General features: G+C 48.0%; 1 protein-coding gene across 2 annotated transcripts; it reads left to right on the top strand.

Annotated features, from left to right (window-relative positions):
* Positions 1–2587: 2587 nt before the first annotated feature.
* On the top strand, positions 2588–23243 carry ELK1 (ETS transcription factor ELK1). Of its 2 annotated transcripts, XM_053370773.1 has the most exons (6): positions 2588–2714; positions 9531–9739; positions 11406–11831; positions 16570–16980; positions 18217–18318; positions 21357–23243. In XM_053370773.1, exons 1-6 carry the CDS (start codon positions 2669–2671, stop codon positions 21453–21455), a joined length of 1293 nt encoding a protein of 430 aa, XP_053226748.1. In that variant the 5' UTR covers positions 2588–2668; the 3' UTR covers positions 21456–23243. The 2 variants fall into 2 exon arrangements, with proteins under 2 accessions (XP_053226748.1, XP_053226749.1); XM_053370774.1 differs by lacking the exon at positions 2588–2714 and having other exon boundaries at positions 9632–9898.
* Positions 23244–23414: the final 171 nt, after the last annotated feature.

Below are 23414 nucleotides of genomic sequence, written 5' to 3'. Positions count from 1 at the left end.
CAGGGAGATTGTCCACTGACAGGAGGCCCCACCTCAATAAATTAGTTTCCAAACAAGGATAGCTTTCACTTTTCTATTATCCTGTTCAAAAACTGATACCTTTTCATGTTGGCAGAAATTTTCAGCATTGCAGAAATTCTGCTTTGTAAGTGACATTTTCCTTAGAAGCCAAGTCAAATGGATTGAAGCTCTGTGCAGTTTTTTCCTCACTAGTGGAGGAAATGTGTCCTCCTCCCTGCATGGATCCAGCTGGTTTACAATTTAATTGACAAGCTATTGTAAACAATTCTATCCCTTGTTTTGAGATTTCAGCAGCATTATAGCCATTACATTTCTGAGCTTTTCCATACTACAGTATAAGTAAATTCAAAAATCATTACTGTTATTTGCCTTGTTTTGAACTTTGTAGATGGTACTGTTTTTTTGTGAAAGTTAAAAAAATAAAAAGCAGTGGACAATCTAGGGTACTAAGACTTGCAAATGTCTGACCCCTTGAATTAGCAGTACACTTGATGCCCCCAAGCCACTTGACAACCACAGTGCTGACGGAAAGTCCAAATGGCATTCCAACGCTAAGCATCTGATATGAGAAAATATATGTTCATTTGGACTGTGTCCCTGAGTTACCACTAGAGGTTCAGGTTTGTGGCTCTACGCTTAAAGAAAACCAAATCAAAGATTATTATGTTTTATCCCGAACAGACAGGCAACCTTTTAGTGTGTGCTTATTTTATACTGGACATTTAACTAGCTGCCATCTTCCTTCCTTCCTGTATTTTTATGGTTTTGTTTGGTAAGCCACTCTGAAAGCAATGGCTGAAGAGTAGCTAATAAAAGGTTTTGCATACACATTTAATGCCAGCATGGTGCATATAATAAGACTGCTATAATTTAGAACCTAATCATTGGGGAGGGGTTGAAGTTGGGATGGATACCAAAACTTGCCACCATTGGCATAAACTAAAACATGGTAAGAAGCAAGTAAATAATATTTCTAAGCTTACTTCCCAGGTTGTTGTGTGATTATTAAGCGGAGTAAGAAAGGGAGCCAGCTTACTTCATAGCTGGATTTCCTCTAAATGAGGTTTTACAGCCTAATTCCTATGCTTTAAATTTGACTGCCTAGGATTGGATTTTGAAACTTTGTTCATCCCCGCGATGGGGTGAGCACCCGTTGCTTGGTCCCTGCTCTTCCCAACCTAGCAGTTTGAAAGCACGAAGTGCAAGTAGATAAATAGGCACCATTCCGGCGGGTGCACTGCTCTGGTTCGCCAGAAGCGGCTTAGTTATGCTGGCCACATGACCTGGGAAAACGCCGGCTCCCTCAGCCAGCAAAGCGAGAGGAGTGCCGCAACCCCAGAGTTGTCTGCGACTGGACCTAATGGGTCCTTTTACCTTTATATCCTGTCCTACCCATTAAAACCTGTCCTACACCAACAACATGCTGACAACCTCTGTCCTAAACCCTGATGTGTGTGGACTCTAGCTTTTCAGTGGTTAAAGAAATATCCTTTGCAATTGCTGTGGGCCACTCATCTCTCTGTCTTCATGGGAAACAGATCGATTGTGCATGTCTATTCAGAAGTAAAGACTTCCACTTGGGTGTAGATATGATTGCAGCCTAAGCCCTAAATCTGAGCACTTGACACACATGAGCTTGGTTATCCTGACAAGAAGTCTGCCAGGTAGGCGGCTGTTTCTTGGATGGAGCAGCTTGCCAGCACCACCGAGTCTGGCCAGGATGCACAGGTCTCCCTGCCATCTCAGCCTGGTTTCCATAGCGATCGAGGCCCTGGGCGACCTTGGGCGGCGGAGCCCCCGGCAGAGGCAGAGAGGTTCCCATGGCAGCAACCTCCTTCACTTCCTCTCGACGCCCCGCACCCCGCGCGCGCCTCCGCCTGCATCCCCTCCCTCCGTTGCCGCGGCAACCGCGGGGGCGCGCAAGCATGGCGAGGGGGCGAGCGGGTGGTGGGCTGGCAGTTGTGCCAGGCAGCCCCCTCGCAACGTGGGGGCAGGAGGAGGCCAAGGGGCGGCCCCGCACTGGCAGGACCAGCCCCCGCCCGCCCCCCGCGCCCTGCTCAGACCCGGCTGGCCCCGGGGCCCCGCGCCTCTCTCTCCTCCTCGGTCCTGGCGCAGAGACCCAGGAGCAGTTGGCCCGGATCCCTCTCGGCTGGCAGAAGAGGACCCAGGAGTCCTGGCGCTCGCTCCCCCCCTCCAGTCCCCTCCCCGGGTCCAGATCTTTCCCTGCTGAACTGGGAGAGGACCCAGGAGTCCCGGCGCCCTCGCTTAACTCCTCCCCCTCCCCAGTTAGTACCGAGCGGACCCGGGAGATCTGGCACCTCCGGCTCCCGCCAGAGGAGCGAGAGGAGGGCCCAGGAGTCCGGCCGGAACCTCTCTCCCCTCCCCCGCCCCGCGCCGCCGGGAAAGGACCCAGGCGTCCGGGCGCCAGCTCCGCCTCCGTGCTTTGCATGTGACGGCGCCGTCAACGCTGCCTCCCCGACGAGGGACCCGGCCTGCGCGGCTCGGTCGGAGGCAGGAAGAAGAAGAAGAAGAGCGGGGCCGCCGCCTCCCCCCAGCCCCCCGGGGAGAGAGGGACCCGCGCGTCCCGCGGGGCCAGAAGCAACTTGGAGCCCGCCGGCAGCCTCGCCCGGGACGCGCCGCGCAGCCCATGGAGCCTCCCGGGTCGGGCGCGGCGGCTGCCGCCTTGCTGACGGGTGAGTAGCTGGGGATGGAGGGCGACCCCGCCCGGACGACGCTGCCTCCTTTCTGCCTGGGGGGCACCGGGGGGCAGAGGCCTTTGGCCCCGCCAGGCCGCCTGCCCGGGGACCCCAGCACCGCCTTCGCCCCATGGGCAGGTGGGTGTCCCCGGGCAGCAGCGGAGTCTCCCTCGGACGGAGTTGCAGCCCCTTCTGGCGAGGAGCGCGCTCGGGCTCTCCTGCCAAAAGCCGCTCCGCTGCTGGTCTGCCCACTTCGCTCTTCAGGTCTCCTGCGCTGCGAATGCCGAGAGACTCTTCCCAGCCTCTGCCTGCCCTCGAGATCACCACCTGCCCCCCCATCTCTCCGCCCCCTGCCGCCTCCGCACTCGGCATCAACTGCCGGATTACGGAGTGTTTGATGGGGTTTTGTATTAAACCCAGCACCAGAAAATCCTTTCTTTAGGCCAAATCCAAAGATTGGGGGGGGGGGGATGGAGCAGCAGGAGAGGAGCCAAATCAGCCTTCTTTGCCTGTCCATCCCTGCAGCTCCTCTTCCTGATCCGGTGCAGGCCCTTCTTTCCCCAGAGTCAGATGGGGGGGGGGGTTGCCTCCTAGGAGGGAAGGTAAACCAGAGGCTAACAGAGGACCCTTCCCTGTGGCAATTCGGGGGTTGTCAGCTGAAGCAAGGGAGGGGTGGGTCTGGCGCTGATGGGGATGCAAAGGGGAGCTAAGAGAGGAAGGAGGCCCATCCCAGGCGGGGTCCAGGATTCAGGCTTGGACTTAGCCAGGCCACAGCAAGACTGCTGTCCAGAGTGTGTGATTCTGAGCATGTGCAGAGTTACCTTTCATTTAACACTGAATAACCACAACTGCTCCTCACATATCTAGTAGTGGGATGTGACCAAAAAATAATAATACCTCACCACCATTTGCTTCCATTTTAGAAATTAATCACTCTTTGAGGGCCACCAATAGGATATGAGGCAAGGACAGCTGGAGATTAAAGTCTAGGGGACACAAGTGAATAGTCCCTTCCATTTTCTGATTACTGTCTGGTGGTTGTGCACTCTGTATTCTGCCAAAGGAAGTTGTTATTCCAGCTTCTCCCTCCCGTGCAAGGATCCTGCCTCTAGTGCATGTCCTGGGCATGTATCAATCCCAGCCATGAAGGAGAGTGTCCTTCCCTTGCACTTGGAACAGATCCGTCTGTCTCTTGTTATACTGGGCTCTGGCACAGCCTGCAAATGTCACTTGCACAGCTTCCTAGAGCCCCTCTGCCCACAGCTCCTCATGCATGCACATGTAAAAGGTAAAGGACCCCTGGACAGTTAAATCTAGTCAGACTTGACTATGGGGTGCAGCGCTCATCTTGCTTCAGACCGAGAGAGCCGGCTTTTGTCCACAGACAGCTTTCCAGGTCATGTGGCCAGCATGACTAAACCGCTTCTGGCGCAACGGAACACCGTGACAGAAACTAAAGCGCACGGAAACACCATTTACCTTCCCGCCTAACCTATTTATCTACTTGCACTGGTGTGCTTTCGAACTGCTAGGTTGGCAGGAGCTGGGACAGAGCAACGGGAACTCACTCAATTGCGGGGATTCGAACCACCAAACTTGTGGGTGGCGCTGTGGTTTAGACCACACCTCAGTACTGATTCCTTTTGGATGTATATAGAGAAATGGGAACTGCCATAGTTAAATGTCTCTGCCCTTTACTCTCTTGCTGCCCTTATTCCTGGAAGTCCCTCCAAGGAATGCCTATATAGGCCATACTATATATATATACTGCTGTCCATGGAGGCACAGGTCCATTCTGTGTCCAGGGCAGCTGTCTACCAGCTCCATCTGGTACACCGGCTGAGACACTCCCTGCCTCTGCCTTGTCTCGCCAAAGTGGTACATGCTCTGGTTATCTCCCGCTTACTGCAATGTGCCCTACGTAGGGCTACCTTTGAAGATGACTTGGAAACTACAACTAATTCAGAATGCGGCAGCTAGACTGGTGACGGGAACAGCTGCTGGGACCATATAGCACCAGTCCTAAACTGGCCCCCACTACATTTCCAAGCCCAATTCAAAGTGTTGGTGCTGACCATTAAAGCCCTGAACAGTGTTGGCCCTGTAGACCTGAAGGAGCGTCTCCACCCCCATCCCTCAGCTGGGACACTGAGGTCCTCCTCCGAGGGCCTTCTGGCGGTTCCCTCACTGCAAGAAGCAAAGTTACAGGGAACCAGCCAGAGGGCCTTCTCAGCAGTGGTGCCCACCCTGTGGAACGCCCTCCCATCAGATGTCAAGGAGATAACTACACAACTTTTAGAAAACACTTGAAGGGGAGCTTTTAATGTTTGATGTTTTAATGTTTTTATATATGCTGGATGCCGCCCAGAGTGGCTGGGGCAACCCAGTAAGATGGATGGGGTACTTATGTATATTAGACTTATGTATATATGACAAGCTTGGAGAATGACAACCTCCTGTATTGTATTTCATAGGTCTGCTGGCACACATGCATCAAGTTTTGCTTCAGGGCAGTTTGAACAACTCCTGGGGCTGATATCAAGAGGGGACATGTACAAGTTGCAGTGAATTTACTGGCACACTTTATTTCCAAGGCTAGTTTGTAAATGCTCTTGTTTTGTGTCTGTGCATGTGTGTGAAAGAGAGAAGTATTTAAAGATCTATTATAGTAGCTGTTTTAGCAGTTGGGGTGTTTAGGTGCAAGGGCTGGAGCTGAGAGGTAGAACAGATGCTTTGCAAAACATCCAAGGTTAAGTCCCTGGCATCTCCAGGTGGGATCATGGACTCGGAAGAGCTGCTTTTAGTCAGCGTCAACAATACTGATGATCTGCTTTGGTCGCAGGCAGCTTTCTGTGTTCCTGTGCATTGTATACCAGAATGATGTCTGCTCTGTTGCAATCTATTGTTTTGGTATAACAGGTTTATCCCAGAACAAGGTGTAATCATTATTCTCAAGAAGTGGGCTGGAACTAAATTTGGAGCAAGAACTGATAAGTTTTTACTGCATACTCAGTTGGCAGCAGTGCTTTTTTTCTGGGGGAACGGGGTATACATACCCCTAAACATTTTGTGAATCTAAGTTTGGCCTCATTGAGGGGCAATATTTCAATATGAGTGGGAAAAAGAGAAAACCCCTAAACATTTTTTTTAGAAAAAAAGCACTGGTTGGTGGCAAATGATTTTTGCAAATTGTTTTGTGCCTGGATAAGGCAGAGCAGTCAGCGATTATGTTTTCTTTTCTTTTTTTAAAGATATTTATTGAAATTTTCCACTTTAATACAAAAAAAATCAGAAAACAAAAAACAAAAAAGTTAAAAACACATAAAGTTTACAATCCTTATTTTTCTATAACATATTTCCCTGACTTCCCCACACCTCCCCTTCTTATATTCCAATTCAAATTTGTTAGTTCAACAAGTTCTTATCCCCAATTTTTAACCTTTTTCTGTTTAGTTCATTTTAAAAAAGCCAATTTTACCTTATAAACATCAATATTTATACATCAATTCTCCTTCTTAAAACTTATTTCTAAAGTCGACCCAAATTCACTTCCACGACTTCCCCAATTTTCATACAAATAGCAAAACAAAATAAAAGCAAAAACAGATTGTAATTATGCACTCTTTGGATCCCCAAACTCCACCCCCCCTTTCCCGGTTTCAATCCCCAACAAATGTCCATCAGTCTTGATCTACTATCAGCCTGGAGATCTCACGTCCGAGGCTCTTAATTCTCTCTCAATTCCTCTCTGCCAGTTTTTTTGATAGTCCTTAATATTAAACACCAAATCTCGGAGAAGCTCTAGCCGAATGGGATCCATGTTTCTTCCAGCCAGACCTCCATACTTAAAAGTGGAGCCCGAATCTTGTTTCTTACTCCTTTCAAGTCCAAATGTCCCCAAAGCTCCAACTTCCACCTTAATCAGATTTGTAATCCTTGGATCTTCAGATCTCCACATAAGGAGATCTCTCCATTCTTCAATCTCCAATTCAAACCAGATTTTCAACATCAAGTTCTTATTTTCCTTTGTAACCATCATGTCAGGCCTCTGGCTCTCCTTTGTCATCTACAGCATTACAGCCCCTCCTTCCTTTTCCTCAGGAACAACATATATCTCTTTCTCCACACTCTCAAAGTTCTCAAGTTTCTCTTCTTGTCCAGCTGCATAAACTTCCTGAGTCAAGTCCTTATCAAATTCAATGAATTTATTTACTGTTAAGTCCAGAGTTGCAACATTTGTAGCCAAAACATCAATTTGGCCTTGTAATTTTCCCAAGAGAACAAAAACTCTGTCCAATTTAGCTTGTATTTTCCCTCCTTCAGCCATTCTTGTAATGTCCCAAAAACCCCTCTAGAGGGATTTTGGTTACTTAATATTCCTTCCAGTTCAAATCCAAAAGTCAAATTAGTTTGTATCAGTTCTTCCTTATTTTCAACAAATTATAACCAAATTGTAACAAATATAACCAGCAGAGACAACAGAAACAAAGTTCTCTTTTTCAGCTTTGACAGCTAATTTGACAGCTGTCAAACTCTTCAATACCTCTTCAACAGGCTCTCTCGTGGATCACTCCCGGGTCCGGGGGGGTGGCACTTCAGCTCCCAAAATTAGCTCTTATCCTCCAGTAAAATTACTTATACTGCCAAATCGTGAAATTAATGTCTTTTATCCAATAAACAAGAAAAAATTATCTCGACCTTAGTTAGCTGATCCTTGCTTAAGATTATTTACAAGACGGGGAGACGGACTTCCTGTTTGCACCTTCCCCGATCGTGCCTAATTAAAAAAAAAAAAATTTTCTTTGTAAATCCAATTTCCGTACTACTCACGGGTTACTTTTAAAGTCCAATTGTTCACAAGAAGAAGTCAGCGCTCTCCGACCATGGCATGCGGCTTCACTCCGCAGGAGAAGCAGTCGACTCTCAGCACCGCGCCGCTCACCCCGTCCCCCGTTCCGAAGCCTTTAAAAAGGTTCCTTCGCGGGTCGGGGGTGCAAATGGTGCCCGCCGAGTCACCAAGTTCACAGGCTTCAGCGCCTGTGATTTCTGAGGGTCCCCGCGTCGCTGCCGCAGCAGGACCCAACTCCTGCGGAGCCGATTCCCTCCGGAGCTCGGAGGGAATCCACCATTAGCCGATGGCACTAACCCGGAAGTCCGATTATGTTTTCAACTGTTATCTTTTCATCTTCTACAAGTGTATGTAGAATATTATTAGGAACAGTTATGGGCAAATGATCACTGCACATCTTCCAGTGGCAAGCAAATTGCCTGAGACATACAATCAATTACCACCATAGAACTTGTGACATAAACTTAACCCTGTAAGGAAGAAGCACATGCACAACTTGGCAGCCGGTGTTTCCAACTGTCACTAGTGGTAACTTGACTGCTGTGTAGTGAGTTTCTTGCAGCCTCCCTAATTTGCTGGTCCCAAAAGGATACAGTCAACAAAATGATGGAAAAGGTACCACTGCACCTGCTTTCTTGCTGCATCTGTTGTGTTTTGTGCTGTGCTTGTACAGTAGGTTGAATTGTCATTAAATGGTCCCCTGGAAGACTGTAGATCAACAGGTGATCTGCAAAGGTGGAGTGTAACTCTGAGTGGCCCAGGCAAGTGACAGGAACGTGTGTAGAATCAGGCCCACACAGCTGCCTGCTCCTCAGCACAGTAAAGCTGAGGCAACATCAAGCAACACATAAAGGGACTTTTTAAGGCTGGATCACTTCAGGATCCGAATGAGGGAATGACATCATTGCTCCCCAAGGAGGAAAGGGAGGCACCTCCTTGCATACAGAATTCTAGCATGTAAAGCAGCATTTAGCCTGACCTTTCCCCTGATATGCTGCTTTTCTGTGAAGGGAATTGTTCCCTCCTGGACCCAGGAGCATTTACCGTATTTTTTGCTCTATAACACGCACCTGACCATAACACGCACATAGTTTTTAGAGGAGGAAAACAAGAAAAAAATATTCTAAACAAAACAGTGGATGTATGATTTTTGTGGTTCATGCTGTGGCCAGAGACATGTGATCTGACGGTGAGTTTGGGGTAGCCCAATGAAAAAATCCTGAGGATCCATGTGGATCCGTGCTTTGTAACCACGTTTTAAGTGGGGAGGGAAGGAAAAGCACTCAAGGGACAAGGAACACGCGCGGGGTGGGTGGAGAAGGATGCTGTTAATAATGAAGAAGAGGGGTATAAGAGGAGAAGGCTCCTCTCCTCTTCCGCTTTGCTCCTTTAAAGCAAGCAGGCTGTGCTTCTCTCCCTCCTCCCCGGCTTAGCGAGCTGAAAAACTTTGCTGCTATTTAGCCAGCTGAGTGGGGAGGAGAGAGGGACAGAGAGCCTGCTTGCTTTAAAGGAGCCAACCGGACAGGAGCCGCTTACACTCGTGTAAGCGGCTCCTCTCCTCTCCCGCTTTGCTCCTTTAAAGCAAGCAGGCTCTCTGTCCCTCTCCTTCCCCCCACTCAGCGGCTCTTCTCCCGCTTTGCTGTTTCAAAGCGAGCCACGGAGGAGGGAAGGAAGGGGAACCATGGATCCTCTGCTCACGACTGCAGCAGATCCCCCCGCCATCCGTAGGCATTCGCTCCATAACACGCACAGACATTTCCCCTTACTTTCTAGGAGGAAGAAAGTGAGTGTTATGGTGCAAAAAATACGGTAGATAGGTGCTTTCCTAACCTGTCATTCAGGAAAAGCTGTACTGCTTGATTCTCCTGACGGTATAAACTGCCCCGACCCCCAAGGGAACAGGAAGACATCATAAACAGCACCCTTGACCTGGCTGCCTCTCTGTCTCCCTTTGTCCCCTCTAGTCATGGATCCCTCCGTCACCCTGTGGCAATTCCTCCTGCAGCTGCTGGAGCAGCAGAGCAACGGACATCTCATCGCATGGACATCCAATGACGGAGAGTTCAAGTTAGTTGATGCTGAGGAAGTCGCACGGCTCTGGGGGCTGCGGAAGAACAAGACCAACATGAACTACGACAAGCTGAGTCGGGCCCTGCGCTACTACTATGACAAGGTGGGAGTCTGCAGTCTGGCTTCCCAGCATCTCCCTTGCAGAAGACCAAGGACTCCTAGATTAACCCTGCCTTGCTTTCCCCTTCAGATCAGCCTTTTCAGGATCAGTTACCTGTGAAGGAGAATGCACTGGAAAGTAAAAAAGGGTATTTGGGGTGAGGTGTGTGTGCAGTCTTTGCATATTTACCAAAAGAGAAGGATTGGTGGGCAGGACCATCAAAAGTAGAGTTCAGCATTATGAGAATCTCACATTCAACCCCCGCCCCCCACCCCATCACTCCCTCTCTCTTTAAAGCACATGCCTAGCCCTTATTTGTGCAATGAGAAGAAGCTTGAGAGTGTGTGAAATCTCGGAAGGCTGAGTGTTGGCTGTGTAAGGGTGAAGACAGAGGCAGAGCAGCAGGGCTGATCTGCAAGCACCCTGGCTATGGTCCATACAAATGCTCCCCACTTCCCCAAGTGGCAAGAAGTTCCAGGGACAGCACACCACCACACAGGGTATTTTACCTTTGGAAGAGACAGCACTGGAAACCTATGACATTTGTGTAATATTTGTTTTTGTTTTTGTTTACAAATGTATAGATGAATCATTAGTGGAGGCCAAGAGCACCCAGTTAATCCACCTCCTGATATCAGATCTCCAGAGAGATCTCCCATTAGTCGTCTTCCGCTTCTCTGCTTCTATCTCTGCCCTTGGATTAAGCCCCACGGAATACAGTGGGACTTTGCTCTTACGTGAACTTGCACAGGATTTCTTTGTGGGTGTCTCAGAACTACTGTTTCTTTATACCCACACATACACCTGTAACCAAGTCTGATGACTTTTACTTTCAAGCAAGATCAAAACCATATCTCTGTGACTAACTCCCTTAAAGGGACATCTAGGGACTCTTAGCTTTCATCAGGTGGATTGCTGGTTGTCTGTTGACCATAACTGTATTTCTTACCTACCCAGGGCTGGGGGTTGTGGGTGTTTGTGCGTGTGTGACTCTGTTTCTGCAAAGCAGCCGGGACATCATCTACACAGCTCTACTCACAGGAGTCGTTCTGCAATGTAAAAAAAATAAATCCATTTTTCTCTTTAAATAAAATGAAGAAATCTACAAAGGTATGCTGTTGCCAGGGGTGAAGAACCTGCTGTGAATTCTCTTCAAATATCTATCTTCACTTTTAAAACAACAACAGTGAGGGAGGGGGCAGAGCTTGTTTCTCTCCACAAAATAATAAATCATGCCATACAAGAAAATATTTACAAATGACATAATTAATGCTGGTCAGAGTATTAATCTTTTCTTGGTGCAGAATTTGAGTTTTATTGTGGCATGTAATTTTCATGTACAAAGCATACAGTATGCCTGGTCTTGGCTGTGTGGTTTCAGCAGCAAGCAGAGGCAGCTCAGGTGCCAGCCTGGCATCCATGTATGCCCCAAGTCAGGGGTGGCCACTGCTGTGTTTTCCAGATGCGGTTGGACTCCAACTCTCATCAGCTCCCATGAGCATTGGGAAAGTTCAGGGTTGATGGAAATTGTAGCCTAGCAAGTCTAGAACACACCAGACTCCCTTTCTGGAAGATACCATTGACGGAGCCTCTGTGAGATGCATGGCAGATGTAGTTTGATCACTGTACCCTGTGCTGTGCTAATTTTGCCACCCTCTGTTCCTTCCAGAATATCATCCGTAAAGTCAGTGGGCAGAAATTCGTCTACAAATTTGTCTCTTACCCGGAGCTTTCAAGCATGGAGGGAGTAAAGGATGAGGGAGGAGCCAAAAGGCCTGAGCAGGTGCAGAGTGAAGCAAAAGGGGGCGAGGGGTCTTTTGGGGCCCCCAAAGCCCTGCGTGGAGCTGGGGGTGCCCCACGCAGCAGCCGGAATGAGTATATGCGCTCTGGGCTCTACTCCACTTTCACCATTCAGTCGCTGCAGGCTCCTTCGCCCGCTGGACGGGTCTCCCGCCAGGAGACAGAGCTCTTGCCCACAGTGCCACCCCCTGCTGCTGCCCCTGAACCACCACCCCCCTCCTTGGCCACAGTGGACAATCCGCCTCAGCTGCACATCAGGATTGAGGAGCCAGAGGAGTCTCAGGAGCCCCTGCAGGTAAGTCACAAAAGTGGTGGAAGGTTTTGCTTTTTCAGAGCCGCAAGCGACTCCAGGTAGTGCATTCCACTTTGCTGGAAGGACAGGACTTTGGTTCCAAAGGGATAGATGGCTGGAGGTTCTATATATTTCAAAATAAGGCCTGTTCTTTGAGTTTTCCTCCTGATTTGTTTGCAGGCAGAGTAGTTGGCAAAAGAATGAGCATTCTTTTGGGTTTATTTGCTAGAAGTTAGGTGACGCTGTGTCAAAGCAAGTATTATCCCACACTTTGCAGTGCCTTTCCGCCATTCACTTTCCTCATAGCAAAAAGGCCAAGCTTTATTGTGTAAGACCTCCCAATCCATTATAACTGTGCAGAATTATTTGACGGTACAGTATGTGATTGAATCCCACCAGAAAACAGCAACTGACTGGAAGCAGGCTGACGATAAGTGAACAAGACTGGAGAAGGCTTTTGGCGGCCCTGCAGCAAGATGCCCTGATTGGACGCACCTCCTCCTTCCCGTGGTCACAGCTGTCCATCTCCTTGCTCTCTCCCCCTGGGCCCAATTTGGGCCTGGAGGTAGAAGCTCTTGCTGTCACTGCTCTTGAACTCAGACAGGGATGTTGAACAGGCAGCAGTAGCAGCAGCAGCAGCAGCAGCAATAAAGAAGGCCGGTGGTGGCTCACATAGCTGGCCCTGAGAAGAGGAGGTGCACAGAAGGCACACCCATTCACCATGTCCTTCCTGCTGGAAGTTCTGCCCATCCTCATGTCTCTTTTTCATCCTTGGTAGACATTATTAGAGGTGCCAGCGCCATTTGCTAGTCTTGCATCTTAGCAGCAGCCTGACATAAAACAAGTGAAGCTTTTCACATCAAGCCTGGGAAGCTTCCCCATCCCCTCTTATGCTTGTCAGTCTGCATCTGAAAGCATAAATCCCGCCATTCTCCACAAATTTGCGTTTGGGTTGGTTTTTATTTTTTTGTAAAGGCTGTGGTTCCAGAACCCCACACACTTGGCAGTAGATTTTGTGCTGTGCACACTTGGGATGGGAACACCTTGACTTTGTGCCTTTTTATATATCATGCTGGTTGGAGCTTAGTTTGCAGGTGCATGAAGTTTCTGATATGAAGATGAACTGATATGCAGTTAATTATTATTATTATTTATTGAATTTATAGACCACCCTATACCCAGAGGTCTCAGGATGGTTCACAGAAAAGTGAAGCCCCCATTAAGCAATGTGTTATATATATATATATTTTAAAGATATTTATTGGAATTTTCAAAAAATAAAGAAAAAACATAAAAAAACCAATTAAAAACACATAAAATTTACATTTCTTACTGTCAATGACCAATTTCCTTGACTTCCCGACACCTCCCCTTCTTGTATTCCAGTTCCAATTTTTAGCTCAGCAAGTTCTTGTCCCCAAACTTTACCTTATTTTCTCTAATTCATTTTAGTTAACCAATTTTAACTTATAAATCTCTATCTTTATACATCAATACTTATTCTTAAAAATCTTTTTCTAAGGTCGGCCCCATCATTTTAGTTAACCAATTTTAACTTATAAACCTCAATCTTTATACGTCAATACTTATTCTTTAAGGTCTTTTTCTAAGGTCGGCCCCAATTCCCTTCCCCGAAATCCCCATTTTTATGTTAGTGGCAAAACCAAATTAAATGAAACAGAATATAGTTATACACCCTTTGGATTCCCAAAGCCCCACCACCCCCTTTCCCGGTTTCGAACCCCAACAAAAGTCCATCAGTCCATCTGCAGTCACCCTGGCGACCTCACGTCCGAGGCTCTCAATTCTCTCTCAATTCCTCTCTGCCGGTTTTTTTGATAGTCCTTTATATTAAACTCCAAATCTCGAAGGAGCTCTGTCCCAGTAAGGTCCATGTTTCTTCCAGCCAGGCCTCCATATTTAAAAATGGAGCCAAAATCTTGTTTCTTACTTCTCTTAAGTCCAAATGTCCCAAAAGCTCCAGTTTCCACTTTAGCCAGGTTTGTATTCCATAGGTCTTCAGATCTCCACATAGGGAGATCTCTCCATTCTCCATTCTTCAATTCAAACCAAATATTCATCATCCTGATCTTATTTTCCTTTATATCCATCTTAACCGGCCTCTGGCTCTCCTCAATCATCTGTGGCATTATAGCCCCTCCTTCTTTTTCCTTCAAATCATCATGTTCCTCTTTCATCACATTCTCAGATTTCTCAAATTTCTTTTCTTGTTCAGCTGCAAAAATTTTTAAGTCAACTGCAAAACTTTCCTGTTCAGCTGCAAAAACTTGAGTCAAGTCCCTCCCAGGCTCAGCAACTTTATTTACTGTTCCATTCAGTATTGTAACATTTGTGGCCAAAACATCACTCTGTTCCTGCAACTTTCCCAAGAGAAAAAAAGTCCTCTCCAGTTCAGCCAGTGTTTTTCCACTTACAGCCATTTTTGTAATGTCCTAAACCCCCTCTAGAGGGATTCTAGTTTCTTAGTATCTTCCAGTTCCAACCCAAAAGCCAAGTTAGCCTTTTCTTCTTTATTTTTAACAATTTGTTACCAAATTGTAACGAATATAACCAGCAAAGACAGCAGAAACAAAGTTCTCCTTTTTCCCCAACTTTGACAGCTAGTTTGACAGCTGTCAAAGTCTTTATGTCTCTTCCGCAGGCTCTCTCACCGATCGCTCCCGGGTCTTGGGGGAGGGGTGAATTCCGTTCTCAATGTTAGCTCTTATCCTCCAGCACAATCACTTAAATTGCCAAAACGTGGAGTTAATTGCTTTTATCCACAAAGAAGAAAGGTATTCTCACAACCTTAGTTATAAAATCCTTGCTTTACGATGTTTACAAGGCAGGTAGGCAGACTTCCTCTTTACACCTTACCCGGTCGTGCCTAATTCCCAAAGAAAATTTCCCTTTTAAGTCCAATTTCCGTATTACTCACGGGTTGTTGCTTTTAATCCAAATGTTCAGAGAAAGAAGTCAGCGCTCTCCGACCATGGCATGCGGCTTCACTCAGTAGGGGAAGCAGTCGACTCACAGCACCGCACCGCTCTCCGTCCCCCGTTCCGGAGCCTTTAAAAGGCTCCTTCGCGGGTCGGGGGGCTCTAACCCGGAAGTCCCAGTGTGTTATAATTTACTCTTCATTAACATACCACCCACAATTTCTGTGGCTTTCATTTCACAGTGCCAAAGTGCATTGAGGTACAGTGAGTGGAATGCATTACAAAAAGCAAAAAAACCTGTCAGCAAGTGGAAGTATTTCTTTTGTGAAACGCTGTACTTAAGGCAGCAGCGGAGCAAGCCGATTAGGCGCCTGGGGCGGCGTGTGTGCCTTGTGCCCAGGGGTGGGACCAGCTGCCTGCAGGGCAGGGCGAGCTGGGGCAGGCCTCCAAGGAGTCTGCCGGGCTCCTCCCACTCAGCCGCCCTACAACTGAGGGGGAGGCAGTGGGCGGACTGTTTGGGGCAGTGCAGAGCCTGCGGGCACCCAAGACACTGCATCACTCCCAGGAGAGATGTGTGGCTCGGGCAGGCTGCAGGCCCCATGGTGAGTGTTGCCTGGCATTTTGTCACCCCCCTCTGGTGACACCCAGGGTGGACCGCCCCCACCCCCTTCCTCCGCCCCTGACTTGAGAACTTGCTGGGACGGGAGTGGGAGCTGGGGAGCTTTGTGTCGGCAAGAGCAGGAGAACATAAAGCAGAAACCAGGGATCAGGTGAGCAGGTGTGACTCAGCAGCATAGACTGGGGGCCACAATGCATTCAGGAAACAGCAAATGGATGGAATAGAAGAGGTCTCAAACAGGCATCCGCAGGGATACCGGCAGAGCATGAGGCACAGTAAAGGAAGTATTAGGAAAAAAAGTTGGTAACAGCCATATATGTTTGGTGGTTGTTGTTGTTTAGTCATTTAGTCGTGTCCGACTCTTCGTGACCCCACGGACCAGAGCACGCCAGGCACTCCTGTCTTCCACTGCCTCCCGCAGTTTGGTCAGACTCATGTTTGTAGCTTTGAGAGCACTGTCCAACCATCTCGTCCTCTGTCCCCTTCTCCTTGTGCCCTCCATCTTTCCCAACATCAGGGTCTTTTCCAGGGAGTCTGTTTGGTAGGATTCCTTTTTCTGAGACCATCTGTTTCTGAATGTTGGGTGTATTGCTGGGGATGCCCTTCATTTTCCTGCCCTTCTTGTTAGTATCCAACAGGCCTTTGTGAAGGAAAGAGAATGTGAGATTGGTCAGGCCTTTAGATCTGACCTCCCCAAGACAGCTCTTGTGAGGCCTGAAGTCCAGGGGTTGTGGTCAACGTAGACTTAAGATGAACATTCCATCAGGGCCAGTGTTCTCCTTGTGTAGCAGAATGCTCTCCCCTCTCCTCTCCCTAAATATGTTCTGGGGTTTCTCCCAATCCCTCTGGAGCAGATTTGGGGATGGCACAGGTTGAGGCTGGGGGCGGGGAATCCCGCTAATGCTTTTGCTGGGGCAAGAATTTGGTTGAACGCCAACAAGGAGAGCAGAGTAAATGAATGGGTCCCAGGTGAGCAAAGCTGAAAAGCAGAGCAGGATTGAGGAAGGATTCCTGAAACAAGGTTGGGGGTCAAGTGAAGCTGGGGAGGGCACTAGCAAATTCATAATTTATTTCATAAAATGTACATATTGCTTGATAGGGGGGGGACCCCAACCCTCTCTTTGCATGAGAGACTACTTGACTGATTCTTCCCTTCCCTCTATTTATTTTTCCTGTCATCCAGGTCATAGTGGAGCCCAGCCCATTGGATCCTCCCCCCCTTGATGAGAAGGTTCTGGTGAAGGTGGAAGAGAACCTTGACCTTGATGGGGAAGCAGCTGCTCTGCTGGTCTTAATGGAGGCTGGAGTCAAGGAGGAGACCTTGCCTTCAGAGAAGGCCTCTTTGGAGAAGGTGTCCTTGGAGGCTGAGCTGCCAGAGGAGGGGGGTGGTCTGCTGAAAGAGGAAGCTCAGTCCCCCAGACCAGCAGCCGTGTCTCTTGAGGGACAGCCCCAAAAGGGCAAGAAGCCCAAAGTCCTGGAGCTACCTTCACTGCCAACCCAGGAGAAAGTGAATGCCACTGTGAACAGTCTCTTGGCACCTGGAGGGGCAGGGAGTACGCTGACCCCAACCACGGTCATTTCTTCTCATGCACTGGTGAGACCATGTTTCTCAGTTGGCCCCATTGGGACCGGACTTCATTCGTTTCCCAGAAAACTGGGGGGTAGAACTAGGGTATCTTTTCCAAAATTGTTTTTGTCAGGGAGGATGTGCCTGATTTGAATGGGATGCTTAACATTCCGCCTGGATGGCAAATGTGACTTCTGCTTTGTACAACCAACCGACCAACCAACCAACCAACCAACAGCTATGGACATGGCTCAGTCAGGCAGGAATTGGCAAGTGGGGCTCCAGAGCCCAAATCTGGCCCATCAAGTGGCACTTTGGTTACCAACCCAGAGAGACTGTTTTGTGCAGCAAAGGGATTTGCTGGCAGTTTGTTTTATGGCATTGGGGAAGGGTGTTCTCACCCACCACCCACTGTCCCAACCTCAAGTTGTGAACTGCGCCAGTTGGATCATCAGGTTCAAAGGAGGTTGCCTTTTCGCTTCACACAACAAGCTAACTCTGCCAAAATTGTCTCTTCTGAGTGGCAGTCAAAGGTGCAGGTCAGGAGCCCTTTGCCACTGGTAGCGTTAAGTACAAATAGCTCCAAAGAGCAACACATATGAAGAAGAATGGCCTCATAAAATTGCACCCACTTCCTATAGCCAACTAGCCTCGTTGTCCTCAGCTACTACCTAGAACCCTGTGCTGCAGGAGAAGGCAGAATGTGCTCTCTTGTCTTTAAATGGCAATAATAATAATAATAATAATAATAATAATAATAATAATAATTTATTTATACCCCACCCATCTAGCTGAGTTTCCCCAGCCACTCTGGGCGGCTCCCAATCAAGTGCTAAAAACAATACAGTATTAAATATTAAAAACTTCCCTTCAGATTTCTTTTAAAATAGGATAGCTGCTTATTTCCTTGACATCTGATGGGAGGGCATTCCACAGGGCAGGTGCCACCACCGAGAAGGCCCTCTGCTTAGTTCCCTGTAACCTCACTTCTTGCAATGAGGGAACCACCAGAAGGCCCTCGGCGCTGCAGAATGATGGGGGTGGAGACAGCTCCTTCAGACGCTCCTGCCTCTTACCTTTCGCTGTGCCAAAATCTAATCCCTTAGTCCTGCCCTCGGCCTTCTCAGAGCCAGACACAGAAAACAGAGCCAGACACAGAAAACAGGCCAATGGAGCTGGACTAGGATTCTTAAAGGAGTGCTGTTTTCTCTCTGCCACCAACCATTTCGTGTTCTGGTTGTGACGTCCTGATTTTCTTTGCAGACCCCAGTGCTGCTCACTCCGAGTTCCTTGCCACCCACCATCCATTTCTGGAGCACACTCAGCCCCATCGCACCCCGCAGCCCAGCCAAGCTCTCCTTCCAGGTATGATGTAAGATCCTAGGTCTTACAGAAGGACTGAGGTGGGGGGTGAGGGTGGAAGATTATGGGTAGAGCCAGAGAGACAATCGGGTTTGTTTGGGGAGTCTGGTGCTTGGTTACAAAGGGAATATAACAAGCGGTGTGTTTTCTTGCACATCTGGAATCCTCCTGTGCAAGTGTAAATTCTGGTATCCACGTGCACTTGACCACTTGTGTGTATATGCTCCTTCCTTCCTTCCTTCCTTCCTTCCTTCCTTCCTTCCTTCCTTCCTTCCTTCCTTCCTTCCTTCCCTGTAATCCTCATAGTTGGGACAAAATTTGAAATGTGCAAGTAGTGTCTGAAGACCAAATGGCTCACCTGAGTGCTAATGTGCAATATGTGGTTCCCAAGCATTGCAGAAGATCATTGGTTTTCCGGAGGGATAGCTTTGCCATGCAGATTTGACCCACTCCACCTCCCTTAACTAGAGCACCTGCTGCTGTTGCTGCTGGGGAACTTCAACTGGCCACCAGTTTCCCTGTAAAGTGTGCCACATCCCACCTGCTCTCCTGCTGCCATTGCTGCTACTTGGGGGGGGGGGAGAAGGTCCCTCTTCCCTTCCCTCTTCCCAAGGTTCCCTTAGTGTCAAGGAGCTGTCAGTGAGTCAGATCAACCACAGGGCAGGCACACACATGGAAGGCATGAAATGCAATTAGCTCTATATTAACAGAAAGTAATGCCACAGAAAATAATGCCACAGCAGAGTCTTTGGTTCGCCTGACTCCAGAGCTGAAACTGACCCCACCCTTCCCTCTCTAGCCTCGTACTCTGGTTCCCTCCTAAGCAGACAAAGGCTGTGTCAAGGGGGAGAGCTCAGGGTCTCGGCAACGTGCAGGACTCTTCTCGAGCCGGGTGTCAGAGGGGGAGGAGAGGCAGCAGGACTGGGATTGTCCCATTGCTGTGTGGCAAGGGCAGCCTCTGACTCCCCTCTGTCTGAGTCTGTGCTCCCACTGTGACTGACCCCCTTTCATCGCTCAGCCCCCTTGCTTCTGGCACCTCCCAGCTTGTCCCTTCCACAGGCTGCCCTTCAGTGTCCGGGATCTAAGTCATCGTCTTCTGTGCCCTCCCTGGGGGCTCTTGGGTGGGTGGCTCCCACCACTCTTCCTCATCCAGCCAGTCCTGACTGATGGGTATTGACATAAGAACAGGGTGAAACTTTATACCACCTCTGGGGATTTACAACTGGCTGTGCTCTGCTTTGATTCATCCCCACTCCCATAAATATTGTGCCTCATTCAGTAGGTAGAAGCTTTTGTGATTGGTCTGGGCAGAAATAATGTGCTGTCCTTGGTCCTGTCCTTCATCTTTCATTAAAAAATAGCCTACTTGTTCATTTATTTTGGTTAGGGTGAAATGCTGTTGCAGTCATTCATATGGGTGCCGTGGTGCACATTTAGAATTTAAGGGAGAAAACAAAAAGGCAAAAGTTTGTAAGGGCCCCACAGTGTGTGGAGATGACCTTTCTTTGAGGCTTTTATACAGCTTAATTGCTGAAGGGTTGGGCGGGTTCTGAAAAGTGGAAGTCTGAGGCTATGCACACATTGCCAACTTAAAAGGCAGCAAGGGCAGGTTTTCTGCTTTGTTTCAAAACATGTTTGCACCCCATTGCAGGTGTCAGGGTGGTTGGATACATTCCAAAATCGCCCACTGTCCACACTATAGTAAAGGTCAACCCATACGGTTAACGGTTAACCCATACGGGCCAGTCGTGTCCGACTCTGGGGTTGTGCGCCCATCTCACTTAAGAGGCCGGGGGCCAGTGCTGTCCAGAGACACTTCCGGGTCACGTGGCCAGCGTGACGAAGCTGCTCTGGCGAACCGGCACCAGCGCAGCGCACGGAAACGCCGTTTACCTTCCCGCTATAAAGCGGTCCCTATTTATCTACTTGCACTTAAGGGTGCTTTCGAACTGCTAGGTGGGCAGGAGCTGGGACCGAAGGATGGGAGCTCACCCCGCCACGGGGATTCGAACCGCCGACCATACGATCGGCAAGTCCTAGGCACCGAGGTTTTACCCACAGCACCACCCACGTCCACACTATAGACATTTTCAAATCTGAAGTTCCTTTGGGGGGCAGTGCATCAAAATGCAGTGTTTCTCAAGAAATTACAGGATAGATGTGAATTGTGGCTAACATGGTATCTACGGTACATGGCTTCACAAAAAAAATAACCGAATGTTTAATTTGGGGGATGCATGTGAAATATGCCCTAGCATTGGGCAAGAATTGAGGGACATGGGGGAGACGGATGTGGCATCTGAGGGACAGTGCACGAAACCTGATGTGTCTCTGCTGTGGTGCATAGAATGAAAGCTTCCAGTGGGGGGGCGGGGAGGATATCTCATCTCGCCAGTTCTTTGCTCCAGGTAAGCTCTGCATGCACATGCAGCCACTTGCTTCTGGTGGAGCTTCAATAGGGATTGATGGGTGAAACTGTCAATTTCGGTTGCTCATTTTTCCACATTTCCACATCAGTCTGTGATTTTGTATTAAAATTTATTAAAATTCATCAACATTTCAGTGTGAATTTCTTCTAATATACAGCTGTTTGTAGGAAATTTTGCTAAATGCACACATTTTTGCAAAGTAGTGTTCCCTAATACAAAGCATTTTTGTATGTTATTTTCACTATTATACACATTTTCATAACACTTTACCCTAGTGTATCTGTTGTTGCACACATTACAAGGCTGCAGAATGGCCTTGCAAAATTTGGAGAGGTGTAAATTTCAAAGGATGGTTGTGTTTCATTTTGTGTGCAAATTAGGTAGATTCACCTGTAAAAGTGAACTGAATTGAATTTTTACCCCATTTCCAGGCATCTGGAGCTCTGTGTGTGGGGGGGTTTTTGGGGGGGGGCGAGATTTGGAGCAGAGGAGAGTTGCACTTCTCTGCTTTTGTGGTCAAAATTGTCCCCCCCCTCAAAGCCCAGGAAAAGCTGTTTTTGACTTTTGTTATAAATGTATGCAGATCTTAATTCCCTCCCCTTCTCTCTTCAGTTTCCCAGCAATTCCAGCTCCCAAGTTCACATCCCCTCTCTCAGCGTGGATGGACTCTCCACCCCTGTAGTCCTCTCTCCCGGACCCCAGAAGCCATAGCTTTTCTGCTCAGCATCGCTGTGTCCTGTACTCCTGCCAAAGAGCTGGTTTGAGTTTCTTTCCAAGCAGTTGGGATTACTTCTCTGGATGGACAACTGTGTGTCTCTTCACTGGCCGGAGGATCCCTTTGGTGAGCCAAGGACTAATGAGCTGCTTGAAGGATGGAAATGGTGTAGCAAACAGATCTCATCCAATTGCCTCGAATAGGCCAGGATGTTCCTCTGAAACTAAACGGTGTCTCCCTAACACCAAGAAGTTGTTGTGCTGCACCTACCTGCTTCTGAAAAGCTTCATGTGACCCTCAAATACCTCTCTGGGGGCAAAGAGGTTATAACCTCAGTTATTTGCCGCCCGCCGCCCCAGTTAAGGGGTTGCCCATATCTACCTTTAGTATAGCAGCTTGGGCTGTCCTTCGTATTCTCTTTCTTGCTATTCAGTCTCATAATGGAGATGAGTTGAGGTGATGGTCCAAGTTCCAGAAGGCGACCTATCTCCTGACATCCTACAAGGTAAATCAACTATCTCATCTCATCAGCTCCCTCTCTCCTTGTTCAGGAGAGCCTTGGTTCAAAGGTAGAAAGGTACAGACCCTGCCAGCAATGTTTGTTTTGGTTGTATGCAGGGGGGCAGAAGCAGCACCAACCATATTTGTGTTGATTGTGTGTTGATTTCAACTATGGATGATCAGGGTGTTGGTGTGCAAGCTATTTTTGGGCCAAAAGAATTTCAGCCATGTTTGTGGCTGGATGCAAGTAAGGATGTCAAGGTTAACCACATCTGTTGTGGCTGAAAGGAGAAGAGGAAGCACAGTTGGTCATGTTTCTTCAGACTACACGAAAGATGGTTTTGGCACAGAGTGTTCTTTAATTGGCTTGGCATGGCAAAGGAAAATGCATTGGATGTGTTTGCTGGTCAGCACCGGAAGAGGAGGCACTGCTAGTCATGTTCAGTTTTGCCAGAAAAGGTAGCAGTGTCAGCCATGATAGTTCTGGCTAAACAATGTTGTCCATGAGTCCTTTGGCTCAGTGAGGTGGGAGATGTTTCTGGTGTTTCTTTTGGATATGTTAGACATTCCATTTGACATCACAACTGCAGCTGAGGAAGCCCTGTTTTTGTTTTATTCTACATGCACCTCAGTACTGATGCACCTAAAGGTCAAAGGTCACCAGTTCGTCAATGTGGAGACCAGAGAATGGAAGTCCCACCGACTTTACAGAATGGTTTCCTTAATTTATTTGCTGACGACAAAGGTCACCACAGAAAAGACCGAGTGAGAAGTCTTAATCCTTTCAACTTGGGAGTCGGTCTTAATGGCTTCATTTCTTTCTTCAGTGGAGAAATATCAGATGTTGACCATCTTCTGGGGAAGTTTAACTTGCTGACTGGTCACTAAAGAGAAAGTCCTCACATACCTCCTCACTTACTTCCAGCTCTCAAGTCACCCTGGAAGCCGCAGTGACAAATTCCCACCTTAGAGGGTATCCTGGTCATTTCCTGCAACCCAAACAAGGGGGCAGGGGAGGGGGAGGCTTTCTATGGAAACAGTGAAAAGGAAGTTAAGCCTCTTTCTGCAGCTTCCCACTTCCTTCCAGTTACATCAAAAGGGAATTTGTGACTCTTTACAAAAGGGCTGTGTCTTTTCATAAGGTGAGTTTTTAACTTGGGTCCTCAGATCGTGAAAACTCCATCCCTTCTGCTTTGAGGTTTTTGTGGGGATTCCTCAGAACTATTTGTTAATGAAGCAGAAAATATGGTGTTTCAGAAATATCATATGATTCCTAATCAGAACTCCTGGCGCCTTCTATTTTTTCACAGAGTATATATCACAGTTTTATCTATTATCAAAAAAGTCATACTGAGAGAATAGTAGATGGTTTAAAGCTATATTTATCTTTTTATCTGTCCATTTTTTATATCTATTTTTTAAGGTGGGGGTGGGAGATCAAGATTTATTTTAAA

This window comes from Podarcis raffonei, chromosome 17, assembly GCF_027172205.1.
Source record: "Podarcis raffonei isolate rPodRaf1 chromosome 17, rPodRaf1.pri, whole genome shotgun sequence".
Classification (NCBI taxonomy): Eukaryota; Metazoa; Chordata; class Lepidosauria; order Squamata; family Lacertidae; genus Podarcis; species Podarcis raffonei.
The sequence above is the reverse complement of the archived record's forward strand: the minus strand, read 5'-3'. Positions and strand labels throughout refer to the sequence as shown.

Bases quoted from the DNA above. Each gene is read 5' to 3' on its own strand.
- ELK1 (XM_053370773.1), top strand. From the start codon at position 2,669: ATGGAGCCTCCCGGGTCGGGCGCGGCGGCTGCCGCCTTGCTGACGG. The intron at 2,715-9,530 runs GTGAGTAGCTGG...TGTCCCCTCTAG, and splicing joins GGCTGCCGCCTTGCTGACGG to TCATGGATCCCTCCGTCACC. The intron at 16,981-18,216 runs GTGAGACCATGT...TTTTCTTTGCAG, and splicing joins TCATTTCTTCTCATGCACTG to ACCCCAGTGCTGCTCACTCC.